The 15,411-nt window shown below is 34.4% G+C and overlaps 1 protein-coding gene and 1 long non-coding RNA gene across 2 annotated transcripts; one reads left to right on the top strand and one right to left on the bottom strand.

Moving 5' to 3' along the window:
• Positions 1–722: 722 nt before the first annotated feature.
• LOC113733470 (uncharacterized) lies at positions 723–1,684 on the top strand. Its single transcript, XR_003459007.2, has 2 exons — positions 723–862; positions 997–1,684. It is a non-coding gene; the product is annotated as an uncharacterized lncRNA (long non-coding RNA).
• Positions 1,685–2,691: 1,007 nt separating this feature from the next.
• Positions 2,692–9,082, bottom strand: LOC113730242 (uncharacterized). Its single transcript, XM_027254801.2, has 12 exons — positions 8,856–9,082; positions 8,480–8,578; positions 8,144–8,314; positions 7,869–7,934; positions 7,558–7,623; positions 7,142–7,255; positions 5,825–5,985; positions 5,650–5,740; positions 5,465–5,533; positions 4,964–5,055; positions 3,516–3,579; positions 2,692–3,167 (listed from the first exon to the last, which is right to left on the bottom strand). The coding sequence occupies exons 1-12, from the start codon at positions 8,919–8,921 to the stop codon at positions 3,063–3,065; spliced, it is 1,164 nt and encodes a 387-aa protein (XP_027110602.2). The 5' UTR covers positions 8,922–9,082; the 3' UTR covers positions 2,692–3,062.
• Positions 9,083–15,411: the final 6,329 nt, after the last annotated feature.

A 15,411-nucleotide genomic window follows, 5' to 3' on the forward strand; every position in this document is an offset into this window, starting at 1 on the left:
GGTTTTGAACCCGGCCAATTGCGCTAGTACTATGGTACAGTACCAGATTTACCAACTTGTTTGGACAAGCCAAATTTGGTTTGCAAAATTTGTTTTCACAAATCCCAATCACCTTTTTATCTTCCCAATCACCTTTTTATCTCACATACATCACATCACAAAAAGTGCTACAGTAAATATCTCAAATAAATCATCCAAATAAACTCTTATCCAAACAAGGAGTATTGAACCGGCTCTTAGGGTGGTTCGAACGGTATCGGGGTAGCCTCTTTAGTTTTCAAGATCATGTGTTCGAGTCATTTCTCCATCACTTGTGTATTTTTGAGAGGCGGAGTGCACAAACGTAGAGAGATTTATCCGATAACACTGAGATATTCTCTGTATTAATAAATATATATATATATATATATATATATAATGTATTGAACTAACGACAGTGAAGTATCATTATCATTATTCAATTATTATCATAAGTGAATAGCTAAACTCAACTCAATCATGTTGTTCCACTAATCAATTTAATTACCGGTGCCACCACCATCCTCTAACACGGTTCACGCGCTTTCAAATTCTCAAGGCGCCCCCTTCGTGAAATTTTAGCTTCAACTATTACGTATTGTAGTAGTTAATATTCTTCCCCCTTGCGTTGCTTCTTTTGACACCCTTTTCACCTTGCCACGAATATTCGCATTCTTGTGTGTTTAGCTAAGTATAGTACTCCCAGTTATTTTCCCCTTCCAATTCCAAACCCTTTATTATGGTTTTGCTCTTTTCTTGATAACCATATATTTGATTATAGGTGTTCATCATCGTCTCCAAAATCTTTCCGCAGGGCAGAGCCCCGGAGAAACAGGTCTAGAAGGTACTCTGGAGTAAATCATGGAGTAGTTATATATATATGTATATAGTTGCTGAAGATATGTGAGTAGTCTTGATATTACTAGCTAGTACCCAATTTTGAACTCAAGTATTTTTATTCGGCTTTGTGATAACCAGGTTGAGAGGACCATGGGCCAGCATCATCACCACCACCACCACCACGGCCACTGCCATGGAAGGCATGACGGCCCATATGATGATCCAGTGTTGGCATGTTGCTGCTGTCCCTGTTCGCTAGTTTCATCCGTATTCAGGATGGTGAAGAGGTGCCTTTTTGTAGCTTGTTACCCAGTGTTGCAGTGTTTTGGATGGGATGATCACCGACATCACCATCATCACAGGCATTTTTATTGATTTTTTTTCCCCTCGTTCTACTCCCAATTGAATAATTATTTTTAATCAAATCAACTCTCAGAAGCTTAAAGCTTCAATACAAGCCATGCTTCTTCTTCTTCTTCTTCTTCTTCTTTTTCCTTTTCTGGAGTTGGAAAGGAATGGAACCAACCAAATTAACTTTCTTGGGGAATAGTATTTGATATTCTCACTTGCTTAGTCCCTTCCACCCTCCTGGCTGGATATGATGAATTAGTGTAGTATTTGAGAAACAATGCGAAAGAGCAAGAAAAGATCCAAAATTCACATCAACGGTTACAGCTCGAGAGGCAGGAGAATCTTAGAGCCATTTGCTGCCACCAATGGTCACAACTTTTCGAAGGTGGCGGTAGTTTTGTTTTGTACGACTGTATTCGGAACCTTCTTGAAGTTGCAGCATTTTTGGATGGCTGAAATTTATATTGATTTCTTATGCAATGGGTTCACATGATCGGATCGAATCCAATCATTTTGGATTTCTTTTACAAAGTTGATTCCTAAACCGCAATTAGCGCTTGGTATTCGAATCTCGTACCATTTACTTGTTTGGAGAGAATATGTGTAGTAGTAGTAACTGCGTTACTGTATCATTCACTAGTCACTACAAAATCACAGAGCCCATCGGAAAATCAAACGTATTTCTTTAGGAAATGCATTTGCATTAGGAGTTAGGGCAAAAAGTAAAAGAAAGGGACAAGAAATAGAGCCCTAATAATCAACAAAATGGTAGTGATGGACATAATTAGCTCTTTATTTGGACGGTGATGGTCCATGGTTAATATAAAAAACACATGACACACGCCGTTTATTTTTTTTTTTTTAAGAAAGAAACAAATTGATACGTTTCAAGAATTCTCACGAATATAAAGGCAGTTTTATGAGAAAACAGTAAACAACCTAATTAGATCACAATACTCAATTCATTTAACATATTCATTCGAATCACATTTATGCTCTCACGCTGAAAATTTCAAGGTCCGGGCTCTTCTTGGTGGTTGTTTAGTTTTATTAGGAGGACAAGTGGAACTAGTACACTAGTACGGAAACTTTTTTTTCCTCTGTTTCTGCAAACAAAATGTGAAGTTGAACACATTGACCAAACCTCATAATAACGCCATTTCGCATCCGCAAATTTTGACCGAGAACCAATCAGAACGAAATTGCTTGCAGGGCATGGTTTCAAGTTTCGTGCCGCATCTCCGTTCTTTCCTTTCTACGCAAACGGAACTGAGGGCCTAAAGAACGCGATTCTTGGTTGCCGTCCAGCGCTAATGTTTCGACTTTCTGACGCCTGAAGCGGTGAAGAGTGGTTGAAAAAGACACAATAAAAGAAAGAATATCACAGACCTGCCCTCATATGCGAATGTAGGGATGGCATCAGATTACATAAACAAGATTAAAAAAAAAAAGGTTTCATACAGATATGCGACGTAGGCGTAATTATTTAAACCAGATGGGAGCTTCCAATAATTTTGCTCAGGGGAGGAATGTAAATTATTCTTAAAACAAATTACAACAAATTATGGTCCCTACGCTTTATGAGAACCACCTACCATTTTCTTCTGATATAACTATTGAGTCCACGCCCGGCTGTAGCAAAACCGGGATAAAGCGTAAAGAAGAATGACTCTCTACGATTCGAGCTTACAGTTTGTACACTATTTTCAACACCCTTGCATCTAAGAAGGCAAGAAATAATACGCATGCCCCAGGAAAAATCCGAAAATTCAAGGACTCTGCGCATAAGAGGTTCAGACTGCAAAGTATTCTGTCTGATGTTCAAACGATCCTGGTACTATTAATCCGCTCCATCATTTGATGCTGGCATTGGGAATTGAAGACTTGCACGGCCCAGCAGATGTCATAAATGGTACCCCTTTGAATGTGGCTATCCCACTGCTATCGGTCAAAAGATGCTGCAATCGAGGTAACCCCATGTTAGCATTAGTTTACAAATTATAGTGAACAAAGATCGAAAATGCAGCTCACGCAGAGTGAACTCCAAAACGTCAAAATTCAACCACATAAATTACTCTTTAACATGTTTTTGCATACATATCTCTGATCTATTAACAAAATTTACTTCCATACAGAACAGGAGAGCAATATTTCAAATGCATGTAAGCTCTACAGCTACTGGTCAGACAGTGCCAACAAGCTCAGAAATGAAGTGGCACGAAGTCTAACAGGCCAAATCCTGGGTTTCCAACAGTTTCATCAAATTGACGAACATCAAAGCCATGTATTGAAGAGGAAGTACATACTGGAGTTATCTTCTCCAACTGTTTCTTTTTGGGGTTCAGAACATCTTCTGGTTTTCCCTCAAATCTGCATGGAAACATTGGAAGTAGAGTGCAAGTTGATTACACTATCTCAGTTGAAGAAAAAAATTTGTCTATTGAACAATAACACGAGTTATTATACAGAAACTTCCTGAGTAACTAAAAACTGGTTATTTAGATACATAATTTCTGAATTCAAATAACAAATGGTAATTCATTAGAAATTCTGGGCTGCTGATTACTAACAAAAGCATAATAGATTCTACATTATAGTGCATCCTGCTTTAGTATATTGATAAACATTCAGCAATAAGCAATCACATACAAAAAATCAGCTTGGTTATAAGCAATAATAACATGGCCTTATCTTCTGCTTCAAGCTAGGTTTTGTTACTCCAAAAACAGCAACACAGTTAACTTACAAATTGGATAATGCAATTGCACTTGTATGAAAATAATTAAAATCATATACCACACGGGCACACCAACAAGACCTCTTCTTCTCTTTCTCAAGAAATCTAAATCAACCAACCAAAGCCTCAACAGTAAATAAGCCTAGGACAAGAAGACAACCACAAAAGAAATCTGTTGAAGACAGCCCCAAAAGAAACCCGTTGCTGAAATCAACAGGTTCCCCACAATATCTATGTTTCAAAACCCCTCTATCTCATTCCCAAAGTTTTTACCAAATATAAGCCAGCCGAAGAGAAATGATAAGACTGCAAGCGAGCGAGCAACCAAAAGATGAAGGGAAAAAGAACAATGCAAGGAATTTAGTAGGATAATTTCCAAACCAGAGAGAGTTGGTAGAGATGGAAATAGGCACATTTATTTCTCTGATTCCCTGCTTGCATTTGCCTGAAAACTTGAAATTTAAAGCACGAAGAATTTGTTCAAGAAATTCCTTGATGTCTATTATGATAGGTAGAATTAAGTTAACTAATCAATATCCTAGTCCATCTCCATATCTGCACAAGTATTTAGTCCTTTAAGTAGAACTACAGAATGCCTAAACCTGCAACACTGTAGTGAAACTATGTTTCCTAATGGATTTAGTTGATGATTATAGTGACAATAGTTACTATTTGAATTTACACTGATCAACGTTCTAGTTCATCTCCTTCTCCACAGGTGTAATGTTTCCTCTCCGAGATATTACAAAGGAAATTAAGAATTCCAGAGAAACTTGACAAAAGAGAAGTATCCCTCAACCAAACAAGCTAAAGAGTCATGAAGGAACTAGAATGTAAGATTATTTATTATGCAAAACACTTAATTTGGAACAAGAAAGAAACTGTTGCAAGAAAGCAATCATACAAACTGCAATACAGAACAAGCAATTCATTTTAAAAGCATGAGAAGTGGCAGTGATTCTAGTTCCTTTGTTGATTTTTATAATCATCACTATAAGTTTCATTCTAAACTCATACCCGGCAAATGTAACAGATTCCCCAATTTTGGCCCCTTCTGGAGCTATAAGTGGCTCCACAACAGAATGATCCTGATTAGAAGCACATAATACCTGGAAAGAAAAAGTAGCAATAATATTAAAAATACAACTTAGACACTGTAAATTAAACAGAATCTGGATATACAAAGAAACAATCGTGAACAAGCATCAAGCCCACTTTTTTGCATATTAAAATATGAGTAAAACACAGAAAGTATCTTATATGAGCAAACTCTCATTACTGATGGCCTGCTCATACCAGTTACTAACAACGTTAATTTCTAAATAGGGTCTCCAGTGTAATAAATGTCCAGATTGTGCATATTTAAATGTAACAGCAACCTCTAACATAATATTTCTCGCTGTTGAGCCAAGCTGCCGCTTATTAAACGCCACATCAAAGAGAAAGCACATAATGCGCAAGGCATATCAAGAAAATTAGAATAACCCAAGATGACAAGGAAAAGAAAAGAAGAGGTACCAATCCCTCTGACAGGATATCTCTTAGCTTTGAAGGTTTTACATTTGTTATCAATACAACATGGCGATTCTGCAAGATACAAAGAAACAGCAAAAAATATTCTAGAAAGTGAAGAAAATTCAAAACAAAAAACTGCTTTAAAAATCTAAATACACAGGCCGATATCAATCAAACATTATCGATACCGTCAACTGCTCAGGACTAATAAATTTAGCCAGACCACTGACGACTTGTCGAGATTTGCTCTCTCCAATATCTATATCCTCAACAAGTAAGCTGCAGCACATATGGACAAAAGAAGAACAATCATTTAGCCTATCCACTTAAGCAGGGGATCTTGAATGTCGATTTAACATTTACCTGTCAGCTGATGGATGTTTAGACACTTTACGAACAAGACCAATCTGTATCTTGAGCAAACTAACACTGACTTCAGTATCTTTTGTATGTTTATCAACTGTTTCTTTACAAGTTACTTTTTTATTGTCAGCTGCTGCTTGGTTTTCTGCTGCATCCTTCTTCTTCAGGTTTAGAAGCATAACAAAGTAGTCAGAGAGAGAGACATAGAAACCAATGTCGAACTAACAAGATTTACAAGACAATTGTCAGCTTCTAAAGAAAGAAGCATCATTCAATGAGTAGAGAGCACAAGACAATAAATATTCAATATCATCGCCATTGTTTCTCAAGGAATCCTGTAATTTAATGGAAAGAAAATACAAATGGCAAACCTCCAATGCTTTCAAAACATTACAAATTAATGTTTCCAAAATACTGCAAGAGAGTTGTATATCTTGTGAAGCCAATGCATAGATAAAAGTTTAAATATTTAATTGAAGTTTACCATAATATTCAAGATCTGATTTTAAACAAGTTATGGAGAGGAAGTAGGTATTCAATTGCCTTGTTCAGGAACTTCTCCAGAAACATGGATAAAAGTTTTTAAGTAAATATGCTTGAACAGAATCAGGAAAGGACCTATTTTGCTGACGATGAATTACAACCACCAAATAGTTAAAGTGGGAAAATTCATGCCAGTCATTCTTGACAATCTTTTGATATCCCTCCCTCAATGTCAACAAATGATAACTTGATTTGTTAGCTAGCATATGCATTGAGATCTCACAATGAAATCTATCCTAACAGCATGTAAGACAGGTGATCTAAATTAAATCTATAAAAGAGAAACTTTTACAAGAGGTACCAGATCCCTCACCTGTATTCATGAAGGAAATTTCATGCAGATGAATTCCACCCGTGACTTTCGTAATTCTCAACAAATCCAAGCGGCCAACTTTATCATACTCACCACTAACTAGTCAATGTTTTAAATGCAAAAGCTCCAAATGAATTTAGCAAATCCTATCACATCAAAAGATTATACCTACATCTCAGATTTCTCATGCACGGCATTCACATAAAGATATCTTCTTGTGATGGTCACATGTTAGTATCATGTGCATGTTTCACACTCTGGATATAAATGGATAGAAGATATACAACTTTAAGCAAATTCTTCAGAGTGTTAGCAGGGGAAAAAAAAAACTAGCCTCAGCTTATTCGACAGTAGATCGACTCAAATTAGTGACTCTTATGGTAGTCCAAAGCTCAAAATTAAAAGCTTATTGGCAGCAGCTATTAATCTAGTTTTAACATGTTATACGATGAAAGACATACCGTCTCAACACCCTTCACTACTTTTGTCTCTGCTCTAGTACTTGTAGCTTCTTTTGTCTCTTGCACTTTCTTTGTGGTTGACTCTGGTTCAACCTTCTTTACATTTTTTACTACCTGGCACAACCATTTTAAAACAAAAAACATATTCAATGGCCAAACTGTTTTTTTCTGAACTAAAGTGATGTCCTGCAAAATAAAAAAGCAATAGAATGTTTGTTTACTGTTTACTGTTTACTCATTGCCGTAATGCTACTCTTCAATTAAACGTAATCATCTTTTTCTAATCTGGATATGATTCATTACAGTGACACATTTAAGCTTAGCTAAAGTTATGAATAAGAACAAACAAAAATTCACAACTTTAATGCTACATACATGTTGGTTGAAATGTATGGTTAACTATAAAAATAGCATACCGGTGGCTCAAACTGGACCTTCTCTATCAAAATCCTTTCAAAGCAATCTCCAAAATCCACCTTGCTCTGCAAAAAAGTAAGAGTAATTAGAAAGATTTAACAATGTGCAACAGGTTTGTACACAAGGCCGCACAACTTCGGAGGAAGACACAACATGTAAGTGGTTTTCATCTCTTTAGATTTCTTTTCTATTGTGCACTAGGAAGAGTTAAGGATAAGACATCCTAAGTCTCCACATTTCAACACCAAAGGTTCACCTTCTAAGAATAAACCAATAAATTCGGTGAGAATATTATTACATGTTGCCTTACCTGGATATAGTCCACCCATCTCATAAAATGTGGCAATTTTGCTGTGTCTGAGTTTGGAAGACCAATCTGTCAATGCCAGATGACACCAAGATACTGAAATTAACATTTGAAACTAAAAATTCCAATTAAAATGAGTGCCTTTTGCTAGAATCCAGACACAGGGACACCAGAAAGACAAAACAAAATAATAAAAAAAATTTACTATAACAGATGTCCAGATATTGATGTAATTGAGCATTTCTCAACATATTAAAGTTAGAAGAAAGGCTAAATACCACAAATGGATGCACTGCTGCAAAGACAATAATATCAGCTGCAGTAGGCTTCAAACCATTTGCCAGAAGAACAGACTTCTTGGTCAGGTCTTCATTCAACTCATTGAGAACCTTAACAGACGGGCTGGACTCTATAGGAAGGCTTTCCACAAATGCTACCCACTTAGTCAACTGTCACAAAAATATCAACTAAAATCAGATATTACATTCACTTGCATACAATGCGGCATAGATAGGCCAAAAATTAACAGCACTACACCACAAATCCACAACTATTGTACTCATAAACCATATTAAGTAATCAAATTTCATGAATTACAACAGCGTTCTTCTTACCTCTTTGTCATCCACAAGGGCATCCCCCTCTGACGACGACTTCGTAATCTTAGAACACAAGCTCTTAAGGTTACTATCTACATCACTCAGGTAGACTTTCTGCATTTAGACATAAACAAATAATTACGACGAACAATATTATCATGAGCTTTCAATGTGAACAGTTATCTCTAAAGAGCCATATTCTTAAAATAAACACGAGAAAGTGATTGAAATCGAACCGCGATGTATGTTAGTAACTTAAAACATCTAATACTAAACTCCAGATTAATTGCTGGAATTAATAGTATAACAATTCCACAGCCATGGGAAAAGAATCATAATCTAAACTTATGAATGAAGTAGATAAATCATTAAATTGTAAAAGAAATCTGACCGAATCTATAGAGTAATATCTACAGAGAGCAGTAACAATCTGTCGCTTCAGATTGACGGATGCCATTCTTCTTCCGATTCCTTCTCTTCTCTCTTCAATTTCAGGTGTTCATTAACGATTTTTGCAATGATTTAAAAACCGCGAGAAAATTGATTTGAAGGGTTTTAGACGGAGGAGTGGAAACTGTGGAATTCTGGTTTGTCCTAGATTGGACCTGACCCGAGAAACATGCCAAGTCCAGTCGAGGAAATTACTATTTGGGTCATTCAGAATTCATTGCCCAACGCAAGGGATCCATATTGGCCCAAGGGATGTCCCAGGGACATTGGTGCTCCCTGGCCAACGGTCCAATACCCTGTTGGTTGACCCGGTTCAAATGTTAATTACAAATTACAGGTAAAATCGGTTCTAATAATTTTTTTTGGGCCAAAAATTAATGGAAAGTGGTTTTCTTGCTACCTTTTTTTCCAAAAAAGAAAAAAATTGAATCTAAGATTTTATAGCGCATGCTTTTCAATTGTTCTCATGCATAATGAAGTTGGGGCAAATGACCTGTTTCGTCCTTCATATTTTGGAAAATATTCATTTTGATTCCTCGTTTTTTCAAATGAAACAAATTAGTAGTCTATCACATTCTAAAATAAAGCAAGTCAATCCCATAATTAAATCCATTTAGGGGTAAATTTGGAACATTGCTTTAGGGGTAAAATTTTTGTTTTATTTTTAAATTTTTCCTTCCTTTTTTATGTTGACTTAATGGTATTTTCTCAAAGAAATTTTATTGCTTTTAGAGAGAAAACTGAAAAGGTTGTTTTTTATGTCATCAATTTCTTTCCTTTTTATGTTACATTCGTAATATGCATAACTAAGTGCAACTAGATGCAGAAGAAACAAAAAGTGATATTCCTTTTATCCCTAAAATTTATATTAGGTTTTCATTTTGGAACTAATTTGCTTCATGTTCTAGAATGCGAGGGACTAATTTGCCACATTTTAAAAGTGAAAGTCAAAAAAATATTTTTCAAAATGCGAAGCACAAAGCAGGTCATTTTCTCATATAGTGAAGTCATTGAATTACATGCTCAATTGTTTAATGGTGATTTTCTGATTTTCTATGCATGATGCGCATTGTCCTATTGTATTTATTGTGCGACAGAAATATTTTTATCGTAATTGTTCTTTGCATTAATTTGTTAATAAATAAGTTTTGATTTCTATGGGTTTTGTTCCGTTTCTGTATCCTCAATAAAAGTGTAGGAGGCTTTGGGTTAATTGAAAAGTATTTGACGGATAAGGCGCTAAACTTTTGAATTCGACCCACCATAAAATTGGAGGATCTCCTCCCTCTGAAACATCCGACTTGTCTATACAGCCATGGACCCTACAAACAATGTGGCAGTAAACCACCACGATAGCGCACCAACACGAACCAAAAGCACATTTCATTTTTTTCCTCTGGATTTATATGTTTTGCACGTATAATTTTCTCTAGTATGTGGTTCTCATTCTTTTGATGGTATTTAGAAACGGAGCACAGGGATGGGGCAAAAGAAGATACTTTACCTGGGGAGAAGAGAAGAAATTGACTCCACGGAGAGAGTGGGAAATCACATGTTTCAAATTAGTCGCGTATTCTAGGAAAGAACGGAACAACGCACTGCGGCCTAAAAGAGTTTCAAAATAAGCAATGGTCCGCTAGGTCTAAGCTAGAAAAGGGCTAGTTTTGCATGATAAAAGAGAAATAAAAAAAGCTCCACATTTTTCAAACTTTGCCTCCTACCAATTATCATATTACGTGGTTCTCACACCCGTCTGATCCGATGGTTGTTCAATCTCCGTCGATCTCCCTTATTGACTCAATTGGACCCCCCTTAAAATAAATTAAAGTAGGAGTAGAAGTAGGTATAAAGTAGACTATTGACGACTATCCAAAAAAAAAATTGGTTTATCTGTGAGAATACATGCATCAAAACCAATAACTACTACTACTACTACCTTATTTGGAAAGCCATTCCTCCCCAAAAAATTTTTCACTTGTTTTTTTGTGAATATATTTTTCAATCATTTTTTAACCATACGTACATCAAATCATTACGATACATTTTTTTACAAATTTTTCAGAAAACAGCAATCCAAACAGATAAAATAAGTGGATGTGTTTGGCAAGAGATTATTTGAAATATTATTTAAAATAATTATTGTAACATTTTTTGTGATATAAAATGTATGTAAAATGAAAATGTGATTGAAAAGATTTAAAAAATGTGTTAAAATATATGTGTGTGATGTAAATAAATAATTTTTGACAAATAATTCTTATCCAAACTGTTAGACTAATTCTTTAATTTATTTTATTTTGTACTTCTCACACCTCACCACACTCTTTCCCATCCCGTAGTAGTCAGGTCCAGGAATCCTAAATCTGACTATAGAAAAACTCTAAGAACAACCTTCTATCAATGATGATACAGAAGTCAATTGAAAAATTAAGGAGAGAAACGCCTAACCCATGATGATTGAGAGGTTATAAGTCATACGATGGCTGGAATCCACAGTGCAAGAAAGGATTACGGTGCGAGTGTGTAATTACTTGTGTGGACAGAAGAAGAAGAAGGAGCTGTGAGGGAGGCGGGAATATACATATAGTACAGTATAAAATTGTCGTTGAAATTCGCGAAACCCATTCCAGAAATTGACGTAACGGCACTCTTGCTTTTGTGTGAAGGTGTTTGTTTCTGGTCGCTGCTTCCTTCTTTATAGCGCCGTTAATGCTCACCTCACGACGTTTGACTTTCCAAGACATCAGTCCCGTCCATGAACTCCAGTCTACGCTACCCTACTGTGGATAGCGTAATTGACCCCTTGTGCTCGTTGCCGAGACATGCTCATGCTGTCGCCTCCTACCACCTGTCTATACACATAATAATAATAATAATGCAACCTATATACCACCACTAATATATGAGATTTGTTCTAAATTCATACGAGTGTGTGGTGCATCCGTCTAATTTAATGGTGATTCAGTCTCCGTTAGATTCCTCCGACTCAGTTGGGCCTTTCCCTGTAGTAGATTCCCCTATCCTCTAGAAGTAGGAGTAGGCTAGACATGTGTCGTTACGATAAAAAAAAAAATCTATATACCACTACTACTACCACTGTGGATCCTCAGTTAAAATTTCCAAATTCCATATATATTATTCGCCAAAAATTTTCTTTAAACATATCTTTCAATTATTTTTATTTTATTCTTAATTAATTTTTATTTTTACACACATAAGAAAGCTTCTTAATCTGAAAAGGTCATATGTTTAGGTCAAAATAGATGTGGTACTTTTAGCATTAGCTTTCAAGCTTTCCCGCAAGAAGCCAAGAACAGACAAAGAGCGGACTGCAGAGAGGCTAGAGGGTACAGTGGATTATTTGCTTACACCGCTAACATATTTTTAAATTATCTTTTTATCTCGTATATATTGTATTAAAAAATTATTATAATAATTTTTTTTAAAAATTATCCTAAATAATCTAATATCCAAACACATTCACTAATGTACTTAGGTGTAGGTAACGTGTTTTGGGGGCACTATTTACTTGTCATTGCAGTATTCTGCCTCTTGTACTCTGATGTAGATAGACAGTTACAAGGTAATACATGAGTTTATTTAGATTACACATAATTTACACTTTATTTACACACACACTGATTTGCTTATATCATTGACACAATTTTCAATCACCTTTTTATCTCACATAAATAATATCCAAAAAGTGCTACAATATTTTCTTCATCAAATTATCTCAAATAATATACTATCCAATAAGCAAGGATGGATAACCAACGCCCAAAGATTGAAAAATGTGCCATTCTTGTCATTTAGATTTTGCATATGCATGAGAATTATTTTGAATCCACAATATTTTAGAGAATATTGTACCGTACATAATAATTAACCTGGTAAAAATTGATCTTAGGCGTTGAACTTTTGTGCCCTGCGATTATGATGTTTTTGAAGAAAAACATGAATGGCGCAATAAATTTTAGGTTGAATTGGTTGCTTACAAGCTATTATGACCAACTGTTGTTTGATTGTATTGGTAATAATTTCTCCTGTTGTTTCATGATAGCTATAATGTTGCATTGATGCATTCTGCTGGTACCATGTCACGCTTAATAATCACCGCTAGTAACGATCCCTTGTACTGAAAGGTATCTATAAGCAGTAAGCTGGCAACGATGACATAGCATGCAGGGCAAAACATCATCTCTCTCTCTCTTAATGTTTTATACTTATTGTTATTTTTTGTGATAGGAACAGTGGGAAATTTCTAGTCATTTATTTTTTGCTTTTGGGCCTATTTCATGAGTTCATGACAGTAAAAAAAAAAAAAAAAAGAGAAATTTTTTTTATCTAGTAGTTGTTTAAGGGGTTATGAAAGAAAATGCATGAAATAGTTTAATGTGTTTGAAATTTGGAGAGAAATGAAATAAAGTATGTTAGAATGGGCCATTTTGCCAATGTGTGCCCTATAATTTATCATGTAAAAAAAAAATCCGATGGTATAGAAAAGATGATATCCAAATTCATTAAGGATTTGTCTAAAGAGGTGCTCATTGGATATTTATTATAATATATTTTAGGTATTATATTTTAAAAAATGTAAGATTAATTAGAAAGAATGAATAAGTATAATGGGAGGGTAATCATTGCACTATATACATATATATATATATATATATATATATATATATATATATGATATGTGAATTTTAAATGTGTTAATGAATGCTCTTTAAATATCCGTTAGATAAATCAATAGGTGTCAAAATGGGTGATTTGGACGAGTTTGGGTTGGGTAAAATGGGTAATAGGTATAAGTGAGTCAACCCATTTTTACCCATTTAATTAGATGGGTATAAATGGGTAAGTCAAAAAATGAATTGGATAACCCAATTACCCATTTATTTTAAGTTTTTGTAAACTCATTTAAATTCATTGTTGCAAACTAAGTTATCAATTTATACCGCTCTTTGTATTCATCATTAGTTTTAAATTTTTACCTGTAATGCTCAATAAGCCTAATTACCAATTTTTTTTCCATTTATACTCTATGTCGCAAAATTACATACTATTTAACAATTGAATAATAAGAATATAAAAATTTGAACTAAGTACTATAAAAGTTAATATAAAAATTTAATCCAAAAATTTTGAATTTCTAACATTTTTTCATATATAAATTTAAATTTTTATTTTAGAAAGATAAGAAAAAAGGCTAAAACTTATCATAAATTGGTAATGCTGAAAAATGAGCAAGTTAACAAATTAAGAGAAAATAAAATAATAAGATAAAACCATCAAATAATAATAATAATGAAACAAAAGTAGTTAACATCATGACAAAATGAAAAATCTGGAAAAAAAATGGGTAGGAGAAGAGAAGAGATTTGGGGGAAGAGAATTCTAAATGGATTAATTGGGTTTGATGGATTACTCAAGAATACCCATTTAAATGGGTATTCTCATTTATACCTATATACAGAAATTTAAGATACCCATACCCATATATTCATAAACGAGTATGGGTAAATTTAGTTAAGTGGGTTGATTTGCCACATAAATCCAATCATTGAGTCCAACTTTTTCAATGATGGTAAGATTGTTAACTTTAAATAATGGATAAAAATATTATTATTGTAAGGCAAAAACTTGGGTAGACATGATATTGTCATATTCATAAACTCAATGATTCAAATTATATCACATTGGGTTTGTTTTGATAGAGTATTATTTGAAATATTATTTGAAATAATTACTGTAGCACTTTTTATGATGTGATGTATGTGAGATAAAAAGGTGGATTGGGAAATGTGTTTATGATGCAAGCGAAATATTATTTGAGATAATTGTGCTATCCAAAATTTGATGAGATGCTAAGACAAAGCACAATGTCCCTCCTATCTACTAGTAGCTGTGGATACTAATTCAAACAGAAAATTTTAGGGACAAATTTTCGCTTCAAATTGAACTCTCAATTTGCACGAGTCCTCGGTGCGTTCCTCTAATCAGCCACAATATTCCTAGTTGTCTGCATAATAGTTTTCCCACGACACAAAACAATCTTCTAGAGTATTTCTTTCCCTCCATTCAAAGTCTTCCCACAAAACAGTTTCCTATTTCTTTCCCTCCATGGTACAGATCGTAATATGCATTTATTGCCTTTCATCTTTTCTCACACTCTTCCCGTTTATTGTGAGAAAGAAGTCTTAACTGTTTGCAAAGATTTGACATCCCTCCAATTCTATTTGGACAGTATATTATTTGAAATAATTATTATAATATTTTTTATGATGTGATGTACGTGAGATAAAAAGATGATTGAAAATATAAAAATGTGAATTGAAAAGTATATTTATGATATAAATGAAATATTATACATATGAATTTAAAGCACATGCTTAGAACTTTGCTTGAAATTTTTTGTAAAAGAATAAAGCTTAATCAGCCTTAATGAGAATTGTGAATTTAATTACCATTGATAATTGCAAAACGAGATTGAT

Source organism: Coffea arabica, chromosome 2e, assembly GCF_036785885.1.
Source record: "Coffea arabica cultivar ET-39 chromosome 2e, Coffea Arabica ET-39 HiFi, whole genome shotgun sequence".
Lineage (NCBI taxonomy): Eukaryota > Viridiplantae > Streptophyta > Magnoliopsida > Gentianales > Rubiaceae > Coffea > Coffea arabica.